An 18159-nucleotide genomic window follows, 5' to 3' on the forward strand; every position below is an offset into this window, starting at 1 on the left:
TACACCAATATGATATTTGATGCATACTGGAATGTTTCAATTGAGTGTGCTATTCTTGTTTGTAGAACAATATACAAAAGAAGTCAAGTCTAAAGATAAACAGGTCTGTCATATATTAATATTAATAATTATATTAATTTTTGCTTACATTACACCACCAATGAATTAAATTATTTATTATATATATATATATATATATATACAACACTGTACACACATCAATATAAATCTAACTTTAATGTAATAAAAAATTAAATTATATCTGTTCAAATGTACCTGTTTCCTTAGAAATTTTTGTTTGAACAGAAAGTCTAATATGTGAGAAAGGAGAAAATAATTAATTATAAATGATTATTTAAGATTTAGAACATTAACGAAACTGTATTCATACTCACTCCATCTCCTCTTAAAATAGGACTATTCAACAATGTTGTCAAATATTCAAATACATTCAACTGAAGTGCTGCATTTCCAAGATGTTTTGTCTTACATTTCCTTCCAGAACATTGTCTCACTAATAACCATGCTAGAATAATTGGTCCCTGATGAGGATGATTTCCAAAGCTACATATGACTTCATCTAACTTCTATAGTATATAATCAATAAATAATTAATTTTCTCGTTGATAAAAATCTTAAAATTTATCTATAATAATAATATGATTACATTAAATTAACAATTATTGACTATTGAAATATACAGGATGTTCCATAAGTTTGGAACCATACGAGCTATGTTGATCTTTGTTTATTCTGTTACACATAAATCACAGTATTTAAAGAGAAATGAATTCAAGTTATTTTAATGGTGGGAACCTGCAGTCAGCATGAAGTTGCCAAAGTTTAAAAGGCTGCATCCAGACTTCCCACCAATCATGCACTGCAGTCTGTTAAACTCTTTGGCAACTTCATGCTGACTGCTGGTTCCCACTATCAAAATAACTTAAATTCATTCCTTCTTACCTACCATGCTTTATCTATTAAAAAATAAACAAAAATCAACATAACTCCTATAATTCTGAACTCATGAAATACCCTCTAAATTCATTCATTTACATCAACATTTTTGGATTTTACAAATGTTGTTTAAATGTATTACAGTAAAACCTGTCCAAAATGGAAGCTGATAAAATGGAAATCCCCTAAACATAAGTGTTTAGTACTGTGTGATTCTGGTTTACTTAGGTTTTACTATATATCAGTAGTAAATTGAAATTTTTTTTTAATTACGAATTATACATAAATTCAGTTGTATGATGTTAATTTGTGCTGCATCATATTTTTGTGACAATTACATTCACTCTGAAAGCAATTCAGAAGTAAGTTCACTTGTAAGTTTTTCTCATTAATATGATACGAAGGCTATTTTTTAAAATAAGGTCCGTTTTTAATAATAAGTAAAATACTGTAAATATCATTAAAATATATTTTTTCCATATTCTACATTCTTTTATCTACTTTTCTACATAATTTCCATTTTGTTTAAACATTTGTCATACCGCTCAACAATTTTTTGAATTCCGACTTCAAAGAAATCTGCCGCCTGTCAAGAAGCCCAATCCCCGACTGCAGTTTTCACTTCTTCGTCATTGAAATGTTGACCACCAAATGTTCTCACTTTCATTCACAAACGAACCTTATTTAAAAAATAGCCCCTCGTATTTTTCTCAATTTCTTTGAAAAACACACAAACAGAGTTTGACAGCAAAATAAAGTCCTTTAAGTATCGAAACAAGTGAAAATCACTGGGTGCAAGGTCTGGATTGTGTGGATGATCGTATCGAGTCAAAATGATAAAGCACTGTTTAATCTTTTTGTTTTGTGATTGTCAGAAAGCAGTCTTGGAACGCACCGACAAAACAATTTTCGATAATTCAGTTTCTCCAAAACAATGGTATACAAAACTGATCTTGAAATCTGTGGAAATTCAATTGATAACATTGAAATCATGAATCCTCGGTCCTCTCGAATTTTGTTATCCACATTACAAAACAAATCTTTAGAAATCAGAGAAGGTTGGCAAGGGCATGGCTCATCATGCACATTAACTCGCCCATCCTTGAACATTCTTACCTATTTTCGAACTTTCACTCATAGCATTATCACCGTAAACTTCACAAATCTGACGGTGAATTTCCGCTGCTGCCAAGTTTCTTGCATTCAAGAATCGAATAACAGATCGTATCTCACAGTCGGCGGGAGACTCAATTTTCTTAAACATTTTTAAACTTCTACAGCTCAGCATATAGACAGACGATATGGCTGCAAATGGCGTCAAAACGCGCGCCAAGCTTGCTCGGAGCAGAAGCGCATGCATACCACAGTGATTGCACATTATTCTCACTTTCATTCACAAACGAACCTTATTTAAAAAATAGCCCTCGTATTTTTCTCAATTTCTTTGAAAAACACACAAACAGAGTTTGACAGCAAAATAAAGTTAAAAAAAAGTACACTTATATAGTTATTAACAGCTGATGATAAGATACTTTGTTCAATTATGTATTTTTCCTACCAAATAATTTTATGGTTTGATTTGATAGAATATAGCAACACAACATACAGGTAATCTGCCAAAGGGGATACCCAAAAAGACTTTTTATGAGAAAATGGCCTCTATTTAGGTGTTAGACAGCTCAGGAAACACCATACAGCCAGCCTGTGGTTGGGTGAAAACTCTTGACCAACTAACAGTGTTTGGTGACTTCATCCTTTTGCCCACTAACGAGCCAAATAATCTTATGAATTTTCTAACATTAATGCATATTTATTCTTTACATTATGTTGTTTAAATAAACTTTATATTATAACAACAACTAAAATAATATATAATATTTTAATCATATTGAGTCTTTTCCTCAATAGAATAGTGCTTTATATCAGAATAAATTTAACTTATAGCTTAATTTCAAAGTCATTTTATACTGAATATAATAAACTCTCATATAATGCATGTGCCTATAAAATCATCTAATATGCATGTCTTGATAATGTCTTGATCATCTAATATGCATGTCTTGATAATGATAATCTTGATAATGCATGTGCCTATAAAATCATCTAATATGCAATGTCTTGATAATGTCTTGATAATGATAATGAGACTTCCTATAATGCTGAACATATCCCTGTGTTGTACAAAACTCCACTGCACCTAATCACTGCATTTATTTGGCTATGCTTCTGTTGTTAATTTAATTAATAAACTATATAATTTGTCTAAAACTAGACAGATAAGTTGCCCACTTTCAGACAAATTATATACAGTAGACCCCCCTATAACATGGGTTCATATAACACAGTGAAAAAAACTGCGATTGTGTTCATATAACATGCTAAAAGAGACTCATATAACATGGTAAAACGACATCGCCGACTCGTGACGAGACAGGATTGGTTGAATTTGGACCAATAGTGAATATTGTACAAACCACTGAGTTTAAACAAGCAGTGGACCTACTAAAAAACCATTTATTATTTAACAGCCATAAAAATTATATTTATATTAATGATGTTTCCAAAGTTCAAATTTTTTGCAAAAAAATAACTTATCACGAAACACATGCCAGCCATTTGACGAGCCGCTCTGTGGTGAAAACAAGCTTAAGCAATGGCTTCGTCAAATGGTGCACACTCAGTAAGTAATCCTACAATTTTTTGTTTATAGTATAGTTTATATGGATTATTCCCAAAAAATTATACGTGATTTGAAAATGTTGAGTCAAATTAGTCTAGAATCGATTAATTTTATGGAAGAAAACCTTTCAAACAGCCATAGCCCCTAAACTGCACATGTGCCAGGCTGTGATTGGCTCATGTATTTAAGTGACTCGTACAACACGAAACATATCTACCATGTTATAGGGGGGGTCTACTGTAGTTAATTAGGTAAATTTGTACCCCAAATGCAGTCAAAAAAAATCTGATAATTAGGTATTTAATATTAATATATAAATCGAGATAGATGATTATTGATCACTTTGAATTATCTTGAAGTTAAATATCTTCATTAAAATTACTTTCAAAAAAGAACATCTCAAATATAATGAAGATTATAAATCAAAATATTAATTTAAACAGATTTTTTAAACTCTTAAATATTTATTTTTTTTAACTTACATTAAAATTTTCAGTGTTTATGAATGAAAAATTATTAATTCTGTAAATAAAATAGTCAAGATTAATTCATCTTTATAAAAAATATCTTAAAGAATTTCAACATTATTTTATAGGTTTAATTAAGTTTTCTTTTATAGTTACATTTAATAAGTGTATTAAATGATGTATTAAATTAAAAACAAGAAAAATCTCTTACTTTCCTTCTGCTTCACATTGGAATAACCATTCCAATTCCAACATTTCTAAAAATACAAGAGCTTCTAAATATCTATAATCATATAAAATATAGAATTTTAATATTCTTATTCAACCAGTATGTAGAATTAAAGATGTAAAATTATAGAAACTATTTACTGTAACTAAAAAAATATACAGAAACCATTATAATTTGGCAAATACAGTAAGACCTTGTCAAAGCCAGCTGTATATATTTGGTATTCAGCAACTGCTGAATAATTGCCTATTCGTCCCCTTAGATTCGGCACAATATACCAACAAGGAGTGGGAAACAGTAAATATTAGTCATGAATAAATCCTCCAAACTAGTTGATAGTGGCCAAATGTTTGCTCAACATTTGGTGAATACCAAATATATGGAGATGCCTTAATATGAACCCTTGTAATCTGAAATTCTGATTAATATGAATTTGTGTTGTGCTTACCTCATTCCACTCAAAATATGTTGTGTGTACAAACCCTCAAAATAAAGGTTTATTACTTGAATATAAATTGAAGGCTAGTATCTTGTCTCCTCTTTGCTATATAGTCATACACTTATTCACAAAAAATAGGTTGAAAACCCTTCACATATACAAACCAAGTCTGTCAGTTTTCAAGAAACTGACTGGGGCCAGTTGCTCTGACATAATATAGGGTCTTTCAAAAGAATGCTACTGTTTTAAATCATTGTAATTATGTCAATTATTACCCGATAAGTATGTAATATCAATTGATAGAATAACAGTCCAAATGTCATCTTCCATCTACATTCAAACAACTTATCATCTACTACCTCTACGAAGTATCATGAAAAAACTAGCAATTCTGCAACAAAGGTGTTCTGTGTTCTGCAGTCTGTAACATCATTGTGCTACACAAGTAATCTGCATGAGCTATAGAATTGGGTCTGCTGTAAGTGGAATGCTTAAGCGAGCATAGGAAAAATTTGAATATGAATTGGATGTGTGCAACATGACACAAAGTGCACACACAGAGAAACTGTAATGAGCAAATGTAAAATGTGGACAGTTTTCCAATGTTTTAATGTTCATTACATCATTCTCAGATAACAAATTAATTGTAGAATTTCTTCGGATGGCAATTTTATGAAAATTAATTTGAAGACACAGTCTGTCCAAAATTGGAAACTGCCATTTATTCACTTCTTGTGTTCCAGAATACAAACATCCCTTTAAAAACAAAGATGTCTGTAAGATCCACCAGTTCCAATTTTAACTTTGTAATTTTAATTGGATATTTTTTTGTGCTTTTAAAGGGATGTTTTTAAACTTGAAGGCCAAGTCATCAAACATTTCTATTCTGGAACACAAGAAGTGAATAAATGGTGGTTCCCAATTTTGGACAGACTGTGTCTTCAAATTAATTTTCAATTTTAATTAAATTAATTACAATAATTTAAAATGGTAGCATTCTTTTTGAAAACTCTATAATGGGCTCATCCAACTATAGTTGAGAAATCCTGAATTAACATGAAGACTACACCAGGAAAAAGAATACCAAATAATCCAAATGGATTAAAAGCCAATTAGTTTGGATTAATATTTTCAAAAATAGTTATTAAATATTTCCATCATCTCTAAACAGTAAACAAAATCAATCTAATCATTATAATTTTTTGAATTTTTATATGTATAAACAGATCATAAACAGAAAGTCATTTTTTAAAATTTATTTTGTATACTAGTACTTTTTTATATATTAACAGGATTTATTATACTGGAAACTATGGATGCAGATATTTAGTCTTACAGATCAGAAATAATGTTTTTTATTTAGTTCATCTAAACACATACACTTTAAACTTTTAAGGAGAGACGAACAAGTCCGAAACACAAGTTTAAAGTGTATGTGTTCAGGTGAACTAAATAAAAAACATTATTTCTGATCTGTAAGACTAAATATCTGCATCCATAGTTTCCAGTATAATAAATCCTGTTAATATATAAAAAAGTACTAGTATACAAAATAAATCTTAAATTACGATAGAAAGGACACAAAGGCATAATAATTAAAAAGTCATTTTATTGTTTGTATGATTTTCTTTCACTTTCCAAACAGATATGCATTTAAAAGCATTTTTCATTCTTTCTTAATTTGATCTTAATATGTTAAAATCATTTTAATTAAAAACTAATACTACATCAAAGTCAAATGGAAATAATAATAAAATGAATTGAAAAAATAACTGAAATAATTCCCACAAGTGTAGAAACACTGAATTAAGTGTATTTGTCTTTTCGTTGGTGCACAAGAATAGTGACACAACTCAAAAATTTCCAATTTCAAGTTTATTGTATAAATGTATAGCAAACTCCCCATATTTTTATGTGGAAGAACAAACAGTAATATTTATTTCCAAAATAATTTGAAAATTTTCAAAATCCAAGATCACAACAAAGCCTTAACCCTTTCCCGGCCAGGGTACCGATCTATCGTTACCCTAACTGTTTCGCAAAACGGCCAGGGTACCGATTCATCGTTACCCTGTTAAAAATCGATTTTTATAAAATTTATCGACAACAGATGTCAGCACTTGACGGTATCGTCTTGTTTATCGTCTGTTTCACATATTTTTGTCCAGGTGGTGTTTTGTCGATGTAAAAAATTTTAATTATCGATGTTTTTTCCTTAATTTTTCATTTTCTGATAATTTTTTATTTTATTTTTAGCATATTCATACAATAATATTACTATAATAAGTTCATTAATGCTATAATAAGTTTATTCGGCTATAATATGTTAATGCATCATAAATATTCAAGTTATGACCTTCAGTTCCGATATTTTATATATTTTTTTAATTTTTAATTTTTAATTATTTTTTAAATCTAAAATATCAGCAAATGTTACATCTATTGCTACTGGTAATCATATGTTTATTACGAAAATAAATAATCTTGTTTGATATAAAATGAATAAAGTATATTAGTTCATTATATTAGTTGAAAGCAGAATAAAGTTCAGATTTCAAACAAATGTTTGATATAATGTGCGATTATTTCACAATGAATAAACGTACATGCATAAATTTTATATCAAATTGTACAGAACAATATTGTACATCGTATTGGCTTAGTGACAATAAGAATGAAGTAACCAGACAATGTTAATTTTGACAAATAGTAACAAATTTTCAAGTCTGAATGTCAGTTATCATATATATATATTTTTTTCTCATAAATTTTTCAAACAAACATTATCGAAATGTGTCGTATTTAAAACTAACTATATTGATAAATATATGTGATTTTTTTCATATGAATAAAATAATAATTTAATTTTTAGTGAATTTTTAAAATAATATTGCCTGATTCACCTATTTTGACCTTGGCCGTTTTACAAAATAAGGGGGCGTGGCAAACGGCAGGCTAAGGGTTAACAAAGAAACAAGAAACTTTTAAGTGGCTGTTCTGGAAGATCTATTTTTTGAGTTGTGTAACTATTCTTGTGCACCAATGTTTTGTCCTCCTACAACTTTTCAGGATCCGGATGATGTGAAAAAGGATGAAAGATAATGACAATTTTTATTTTTTAATTAGTGGTAATTAATGTGTGGTAATTGATTATTATCCTAGTATTTCATTTATATTCATAACTAAACTTACATAACTAAAATTTGAATCCAAGATTTAATATAGAATAATTATAGCACGAAAATTTCATTTCTCCTCTTTATTCTTAGTATTCATCTACAGTATTTCTTGAGAATTAAACAAACTAAAGTTGAAATTGTAATAAACACTGTTTTATCACAATTTCATATTCAAACAATACCTTTTACTTACCTTTTGTTACAGAAAACATTACTAATAATTTACATAGCATCATACATATAAGATACTATTGTTTATATCTCGCATTACACCATGACAAACTATGTTTTGTTAATGTATTTTCCATAATCGTACATTCTTGTATAGTTTTATGCACACAAAATAGATTTTTGTTATATAGCTATACATAAACTTTATCTTTTGGAGTGTAGATTAACACAAAACTAATAACTCGCTTAGTAAAATCTTTGCAGTTATTACAAAATCTCAAAGCAAAATCAAGTTTATAAATATGGTTTTGCAAATTTTATTACAGATTTAGCATAAACCCATCATAAATTTGTACTTATTCTATTCACATTAGTTACAGTGAAGTTTATAAAAATTAAAATTGTTAAAGACATTTTATCTGCTTTTTAAGCTAATTATCAGGTCAGTCCAAAAGTTCGTGCGCATTAGTAGCATGTATGGGATTCGCGATAACTCATTACCAGATCGATAAGATTCCGAACCTGTCGAAACTTGTCATCGCTTGAATGATGTATTCGTCAGTTTATCACCAAATTTCGTAAAGATCAGACGCATACTAGTACCGATAAAAAATGAATATCGATAACGCATATAAACGTGCTGTGTTATATTTTCTCTTTTCGAATGGTGAAACTGCCAGATCTGCAGCAATAAAAATTAATAGTGTACATGGTGCACATACTATTAGTGTAAGGACTGCCCAGAAATGGTTTGAAAAATTTAAACTTGGAAAAAGCAACATTAATGATGAATCCCGTTCAGGACGTCCTGGCGATTTTGATAACGACGTTCTTAAAAATCTTGTGGATTCAGAGCCACATTTAACAGTGGATCAGATCGCAGAAAAGATGCATTCATCTCATGGGACAGTCTTTCGCCATTTAAAGGAGATTGGAAAAGTATCCAAGCTTGGAAAGTGGGTACCGCACAAGCTGTCCAAAGCCAATTGCCAGCAGCGAGTAAACATCTGCATTTCCCTTCTATCGCACTTTGAAAGAGAGCCATTTTTAGACCGTTTGGTAACAGGTGACGAAAAATGGATTGTTTATGATAACGTCACCAGAAAAAGACAGTGGACAGACAAAGATAAGCAGCCAATTCCAACACCAAAGGCGTCTTTACATCCCAAAAAGGTTCTGCTAAGTGTGTGGTGGGATATGTATGGTGTCATTTATTATGAATTGTTAGAACCAAATAAAACCATTAATGCAGATGTATACAGTGAACAACTTTGCCGTTTAAATTCAGAATTGATTAAAAAACGCCCGCGATTGGTGAATATGAAAAAAGTGTTGTTCCACCATGATAACGCTAGACCACATACGGCTCGAACAACGCTGCAAAAAATTAATGAACTGAATTGGGAGCTTTTGCTGCATCCTGCATACTTCCCGGATATTGCCCCAAGTGATTTTCAGTTATTTCGTGCTTTACAAAATTTTTGCCAAGGCAAAAAGTTCAATTCTGAACAGGATATACGAAATGAACTCAGAAGTTTTTTTGCTTCAAAACCAGAATCTTTTTACACCAATGGAATAAAAAAGCTACCAGAAAGATGGCGAAATATTGTAGATAGCGGAGGAAAATATATCATAGATTAAAATGTTAAATTGTGTTTTATTTACACCATTTAAAAATTTCGCCAAAATGCGCACGAACTTTTGGACTGACCTGATAGATAATTCCCTGATGTAACTATTACAGGAAGACTTTTTCAGAATATTACAAGTAGAAGTGTAACGAATATTTTTAATAATAATAAATTATAACGTACCCAATTACATCGATTTGTCCTTTCATTCCTTCTCCTAAATACTGTCTGTAAGTCTGCCTCATTCCAAAACTATGCTTCTATGAAGAAATATGAGAATATTTTTGTTAATTTTCATACAAAAACATAAGAAAATTTACTTTTAAAACTTAAAATATCCTAATTTATGATATAACTTCAACATATCAAAAGTTTAATAACTATCACTAATCTTATGTTCAATTTTTATGACTACATACTTGAAATAAAGAAAACAGTTTTAAAATATCTTCTGATTTTGGAGATGCATCCTTATAATACAGTAATAAAATGTGTAGCAATTCACTCTAAATTAATAAAAACAAAAGTATATAAATATTTAAAATAATTACATATATTTTTTTTACATTGATCTTTCATAACATAAAATTATTACTGTTTTAAAAATACATTAACTTTTGATGGCTTAATGTTGTTAAAACTTCTTATTTTTCTTAATATTATATATATTATGTATTATAAAATTAAATACAGTAAAAGTCTGTTAATCCAGCACTCTTTAAAAAGTATCCAAAAATCTGGAACTATCGAATATTCTGCATGTAGAAATATAAACTCCAGACAGAAATACAGTACATTACATCCTTGATGTCAGTGTTTGGGAATTCAATCATTCATGATCAGAAATTTTTGCACCAAAATTTGAACTTCCAGGAGGTGGGAGATTATGTACTATTGTAAATTGAAGTCGGCACCTGCATAAACTGAATGTTCAAGCACACATGATGCTAAAAAATCACTGCACTCGGTCATTTGTATGGTGTCTGTCATAAGTTATGTTACTGTTTTATTTTTTTCATTTGGCTTAAATAAAATGACTTTTATGGAACTACAAACCACTGTGCAGTATATTCATTTAATAAAACCATTCATTTTTCTGAAAATTTTTTAAAACAGCAGTATGTCTTTGAACAAATTACAAATTTAACATTGAAAACAGAACTCAAAGTTTCAGAATTTGATGTTCGTGAAAGATTACTCTGTCCCAATTATTCACGAACACAGAGATCGGAGTACATATCTGAAAAATATTACTGTGTATGCTTATGAATCATTGTAAATGTTGATTTTGTGCAATGACATATTCATTAATATCTTTACGGATTTTCCAATCAATCTGAAAACAGTATATTTGTGAAATATATCATCTTCAAACTTATTACAGAGCACATGTATGCAAATCAGAAGCATACAGCAATGTCTGCAACATTCAAATCATACATAACTTATCAAATTTTGCAAAAATACAAAAATGTCCAGTAATCTGTTACCACTCTAGTCCCACAGGTACAGTATTAGCAAGCTTCCACTGTATTAGAATACAAGAAAACAGATACATTTGATATATATAAATATACGGATCCTTATTATATTTTCCTGAAAATCATCATTCCTAACATAATACAGTATAAAATGTCATTGTAACTAATGCCAATATGACAAATATTGGCATTAGTTATTATGCCATTATTGGTGCAATGAATTTATTTTCAATTTAATGCATCCTAATGCAAAAATGTCTGTTTATCAAATATTGCTGTAATAAAACTTTTGGTTTAACATAATAAGTTATGGAGCTGGCCAAACCATTACAGAAATGATTAAAAGACACTCTTAGGGCCCACAGAAAAAAAAGAATGAAGAAAATGAAAAAAAAATTACAAAGAGAAAGATAGCAGTATCATATCAAATGTATTTTTTCAACTGAAATTGCATTAATTGTTTCTAATCTTTATGAACACTCTGTAAAATAGCAAGCATTCAGAACTCTCTGTGTAAAGTTTGGGTCTCTTTGCGAAACAAACCCGAGACCAAACTCTACTTGAGAGTGCACAAGAGGAGCAGATCTGACCTCTCAGAAGTCATAACCAAATAAAGAAAACAACTGTAAGGAAAATATTATGTACACAAGGATTAATTAAATGTAAAGTCAATTTAATAAATACAAAAGGCTTATTATTAAATGAATGCAATACAATAATTAATTAAATGATGTACTAGTACTTCGGTAATTCTATAATTAAGACAATCAAAAACGCAACAGCAAAAAGTTACATCTGAACTAGAGCAATTCCAAACAAACAATCTTACATATTCTTTCTCCTGGCCATGCTAGTAAACCTCTCCTCAAACTTGCTGTTTTGCAATCATCTATTTATGCATACTGGTATAGCAGCATCACAGCCACCATCTATCTCATTTACACATTTTCACATCATGCACTCATTTCTCCATGCTGACAGTAAACTTTAAAGGCAGGACTATATCATTACAATTATTATGGTCAAGTAATTGTATTTTTTGACTTTGTTTTTGCCACTTTCCAACTTCAGTTTCTTCTAGAATGGGTTGTTGTCAATATATAACTAATAGCAAAAACCAGACAGATGGACTGCTAACAGTAAAATGCTTTTCTAGAATTTTTTTTTTATCAAGATTGTGATGCTAGTCACCCTTAACTAAATCGATTCCCAAAATAAACATAGCTAAAACAAAATAAATGATAAATAACAAAGTAAAATTGAGTTCTCCCTCACATCTGTAGAAAGAACTACTGAGAAAATCTCAATCAAGTTTGTTACTTACTGTCCTGAGTATGCAATTTTAACTTCAAAATTCAGTCACTAAAATAAAATTTGGCATTGCTATCTCCTTAATGTGCATTACATATGTATAATGTGTTTTTTATACATTTTCTAATGAATTTTGGGAGTTAAAAAACAATGTGCAACAATTTTATTTCAATTATAGCAGGCATTTAATAAGTAATCAGGATCAAAGTTAGCACCACAACTATTCATCTGTCAAAGAATTCTGAAGAATGCTTTACAACTCCTTTTATATCAAAATTCATTACAAAACATACATAATGTGCACATTAAGGAACAGCGTTGCTTAATTTTAGTACTAGCAGCTAAATTCTGATGTAAAATATTTTCCAAAGAATCAAAACAGTATATTCAAGTTAGTATTTATACCAAATTTAGTTGAGATTTATCTAATAATTCTATCTACACAGAGCTCTAAACACCCACTTTTTAATTATGATCACCCTGAAAAGTTTAAAAGATTTTTAAAATGAGAACAATATGACAAAAACAAAATGAAAGAATTTTCTGCATACATAATAAATTTTGTCAAATTATAAATATCATTCCTAAAGTGAATAACAATAGAAATTTCAAACATAGGTCAAGTCTAATTAATTTGAATTCTTCAATAAATTAAATTCACAACTACTCCTTTGAAAATTTGTAAATAGTGTTAAAAAAACAGTTAATTTGAATTCTTTTAAGACAAATTTGAATAAATTAGATAATTGGATCGTGTATTTCAAAGTTTCATGTAGTAACTGATTTATAGAATGCATTTTAGGAAATTCTGAAATGTGCATGTTCTGTAAACCTCTAGGACATAATATGCCAGGTATTTGAGTTTATACTAGTTATTTAACTATAATTTTATGACAGAAAGAATGAAAAAAAATTATTTCAACTTTTTAAACTAAACATAAACATGTTTCATGTTTTAGTTTAAAAAGTTGAAATAATTTTTTTTCATTCCTTCTGTCTTGTGGGCACTAAGAGGACCTTTTAATCAAGCTCATTGTGGTTCACTTGATTAGAGAAATGGAAAAGAAAGTAAAAATAAAGAATAGTGCTAAACACTGGAAGAAAATTAGTTTAACTTTTAAAAACTGATAATCGAAAATTTTTTAGTTTTATGTGAAAAACTTGGACTTCTAGTGTTAAGTTGACATAGAATAGGATACGACTTTAAGTTCTTGAATATTTTTGTCATTTTTGTAAAAATTGTTGTTTCTAAAACATAGCAACTTAACACCAGAAGTCAGAGTTCCTTTCAAATATCCCATTTGGTATATATTGCAATTAGTTTTTCATTTTTCAGATTTCTCCTGTGTTCAAAGCAAAGATAATTCACTTTCTTTATATCAATACATTGTGAGATTTTATGCATTTCCATGTAAAATTAATTCTTCAAATAGCTATAAATCATTAAGTTTACATATATATAACCAAGTTTTTTTTTTCACTGTTTACGTAATTGTACATTCTTTTTGTAGTAATTCTTAATAATGAAGAAAATAATCCACGAAATTACATAATATTACAAGTATTTTATACTTTCAAAGCTCACTGAATATTTTTCAAGATGTAATTTATGAAATAGAATTAATAAAATTATTAAATATTAAAAGAAAAATATATGATTATAAAATTTAAAATATTTTTTACCTGTTCCCTAATATTTAAAGCTGCCCACTGATATAATAAATGCTCATTCTAAAAAAAAAATAAAAATATAATTAAAAAGTGAATATAAAAATACGCAATTATACAGAGTCATTTTTTTACTATTTTGTTTCATGTAATATTTGCATACAATGTAGTAAAATGTACTAATGATTAAACTAGAATAATAATAAATTAGCAGCAAGACATCAGGTTTACAGGAGCTTCACTATACAGTAGAAACATGTTTAGATTTTGCTACAGGCTAGCCATTAGTTATTTCACTGGTTAGTCTGTAGTAAAATCTGAACATGTTTCCACTGACTACAGCAGCAACTGTAACTGTAAACTTCATGCCTTACTACTTTATTGGTTGTGAGCCAACAGTTTATGTAAATAAGCAAATCCACACACTCATGCTTAGAATTTTTAGTTTTATTTAAAGAAAACTAAAAATAACAATAAAAAGACTGGTAATGTTTCATGTTCTTGCAATCATCTGCATATCGAGTTTAAAAAAGAATGCATTCAATTCCTAGAACATATCAGCTAGTTACAGAAGTTTGTAGCTGGGCCTACATAAGTTGAAAGTGATTTGACCACACAAGTATTGTGTATTTAATTTCCATTTGGCAGTACTGCAAGTGCAAAATGATACATCATATAACAAATACACTATATATTTGTCCCTGATGCTTTGCCTATAAACTTCTATAAACAATCTCTGCATTTCTTTTGGGAAACACTATGTACTTATATATTGACATCATATCAAATTTACAAATTTATCACCCATTTGTAAGGTTTTTATGTAAGAAAAAATAATTTTTTGGATATAGATACACCATTTTTTGATAGAGGCAGTTAATAAAATTCAAGTATGTAATTATACAATTCAAATCAAGATTTAAAAATGTGTGCATATTAAAAACTTAATACAGTAGTAATTCAAATATACATACTATATATATGAATTCATACTTCAAATTCATCAGAGTTCAAATGCTGAATTTAAAAAATTTTTTGTCTTGGAATATGTTAAATTTCACAACTATTATAATTAAATCATACATATATGTTAAGTAACCATAGCTGTTAAAAATACACAAAAACTTTGTGTTCAACCCAACATAACATTTACTTATTAATCAGAAGTGTGTAGAAGCAACGAAGTCTAAGAGGAAGGTTATAATATTGGTGATTGATGTTAAAAAGGAACTTATCACAAAGCATGAAAGTGATACAAGCATGGTGGATCTGACAGCCATGTTTAAGTTGCTGATGTCAACAGTGTACAATCAGTAAATATAATTTTCATTTTATTATGCAATATTTACATATTATATTTATTGTTCTCGTGTTTTGATGTGTTAGGATAGTTAATTGTATTATTTTTAGCTTAAATTATGTGTATTTTCTGTTTAAAGTTTATCAAAATGGTTATTCTTTAGGATCTGGAAATGGACTAATTCACTTTCCATTATTTCTGATGGGAAAAATTGATTTGGACTTTAAACAATACAGAGTTCATATGGCCTCCTGGAAATAATTAAATTCGAAGTATAAGGCATCATTATACTCAAAAACTCATCCTTTTTCTTTCATATCTTTTAAACTGTTTATTTTATTATAAAGTTATAATTTTTAAATTAATGACTAAAAACTTTAAATTATTAAGAGAGTATTAAACACAAGATCGTGTTATTAATCAATCACGTGGCTTCTTTTCCATCTTTATTTAATTGATACGGTATTTCTACATGTTTTGGGCTTTTGGCCCCTCATCAGTCAACATTAACCACGATATGGCACTTGTACACCATAAGTTTGCATATTACAAACTAGAAGAATGAGGTGGTTACACGGACATTATAAAATTCCAGTACATTGTTAATTATATTTCTTCCTCTTATCAAAGACGATGAATGTACATTGCTAAGTTCTTTCAGACACTTTTGTTGGCACATTTACAAATTTCTTTAATATATTTTAGTTCCACTTTTGGTTTGAACTTGGACTTAGCACTATCAGGTAGTGTTTTCAACTCCAATCGTTGCAAACAGTCAGAAACACTACCTGATAGTGCGAAGTCAAAGTTCAACTAAAAAGTGGAACAAACTATACTAAAGAAATTTGTAAATGTGCCAACAAAAGTGTCTGAAAGAACTTAGCAATGTACATTCATCGTCTTTGATAAGAGGAAGAAATATAATTAACAATGTACTGGAATTTTATAATGTCCGTGTAACCACCTCATTCTTCTAGTTTGTAATATGCAAACTTATGGTGTACAAGTGCCATATCGTGGTTAATGTTGACTGATGAGGGGCCAAAAGCCCAAAACATGTAGAAATACCGTATCAATTAAATAAAGATAAAAAAGAAACCACGTGATTGATTAACACGATCTTGTGTTTAATACTCTCAAAAATTCAGTACAACACAGTTTCAAAACAACATTTAAATTATTAATTTAATTTCTGAATTAAGTTAGTGTCCTATTCTTGAATATTTAACAGATCTAATTATTTTAATAATAACTGCTTGAAGAAACTTTTGAAGAATAAAAATATTTAAAAGATTTTGAAAAATTTCTCATTATTGACACATGCATTGTATTTATTAAGTCAAACTATAATTTTTGTAATGAATTTATTTAAATTTTAGTTTAGTTTAACACTAAAAAGCTCTCAGGACAAGTGAAAATAATATTTACCACTATTTGCCCATGCAAATCTTTATTAGGAGGCTCTACAGTTAAAAGTTCTTCAAACTGATCCATTATCTGCAAAAATTAAATATATGAATTAATAAAATTTAATTTTAAATATATGCTCTCCCCCTCAAATTAGTATTGTACTTGCCCCTGTACATCATACTTTTCCATTAGCAATGGAGTCATGCAAAGTCATCTATCTAACTCCTTTCAGGGGAAACTTTTTTAATTGAAATAACATGACTTTCAGATTTGCATCAGAAATTTGTATATAGTTAATCAGGACCTCCTGCCCCTACACTTTCCACATCTGGTCTTGAATTTAATTTATCTAACACCCTTCTCAAGATTAGGAAAGACAGACAGGCAGAAAGATGAACAACAGTGGAAATTTATAGGTCTACAATTTTTTCAAATTACAGCCCAATTATATGTATAGCAAATACATAATAAGAAAAAGGGTTTTTTACTCTTACATATTTAACGCAGAATAAACATGATTTTAATATGATAAAGTATTTTAAATATAGGTGAGTATTGAAAATGAAAGATATTCAATAAATTCTGATTCTGTTGGATTTAACTGATACTGGAATATTTGTTGAAGAAAATGAAATCTTTTTATAATTTTCTTGCAATAGATTAATTACCTTAAGGTAAATTACATATAATACAACTACTACTGACATTTCATTGCAATCTAAAACATACAGATAAGTTTGTTGGCAATTCAGATATTTATACAATGCACTAGAATGTGACTTGTAAATCATTCTGAACATGCACAAAAGCATTCATTTCTCTCAAGAGTGATGAAATTGCATTTTTAACATGTGATTTTGATCTTGTTGTTCATTGGCTTGATGATTGCAACTTGTTGAATCAGGTTGCCAACAAGTCAAGAGTTTGTTCAAACAACACAAATCTGCATATATTCTTATTTTGAGTAACAAAATATAGGCAGTAGTTGTCTTTATGAAGTAATCATCTAATTTATGTAATTATTCATTGTGGTCATGTTCATTTGTGCAATATTTTATTACTTTGTAGAAGTTTTCCATTAGTATCATGAATTCAATTATTGTACTGCACAGTATTTATTTTTTAATTCATTCATTAGACTTTTCTTTCTGTAGTCACAACATGATTATTATGCTTTGATAGCTATCAAACTTTATGTAAATAATCTTCAATTCAGCCATTGTATTTGTCTCTCAT

General features: G+C 28.9%; 1 protein-coding gene across 1 annotated transcript in view; it reads right to left on the reverse strand.

Annotated features, from left to right (window-relative positions):
• The window catches only part of Nup188 (nuclear pore complex protein Nup188), a 68880-nt gene that overhangs the window by 27757 nt on the left and 22964 nt on the right, over positions 1-18159 (reverse strand). The window contains 7 exon segments of the mRNA XM_067283761.1: positions 396-587; positions 4120-4159; positions 4316-4387; positions 9937-10013; positions 10173-10259; positions 14229-14276; positions 16942-17010. Of these exon segments, the coding sequence (XP_067139862.1) occupies positions 396-587; positions 4120-4159; positions 4316-4387; positions 9937-10013; positions 10173-10259; positions 14229-14276; positions 16942-17010 (585 nt within the window).

This window comes from Centruroides vittatus, unplaced genomic scaffold (genome assembly GCF_030686945.1).
Source record: "Centruroides vittatus isolate TY-2023 unplaced genomic scaffold, ASM3068694v2 scaffold_1015, whole genome shotgun sequence".
NCBI lineage: Eukaryota > Metazoa > Arthropoda > Arachnida > Scorpiones > Buthidae > Centruroides > Centruroides vittatus.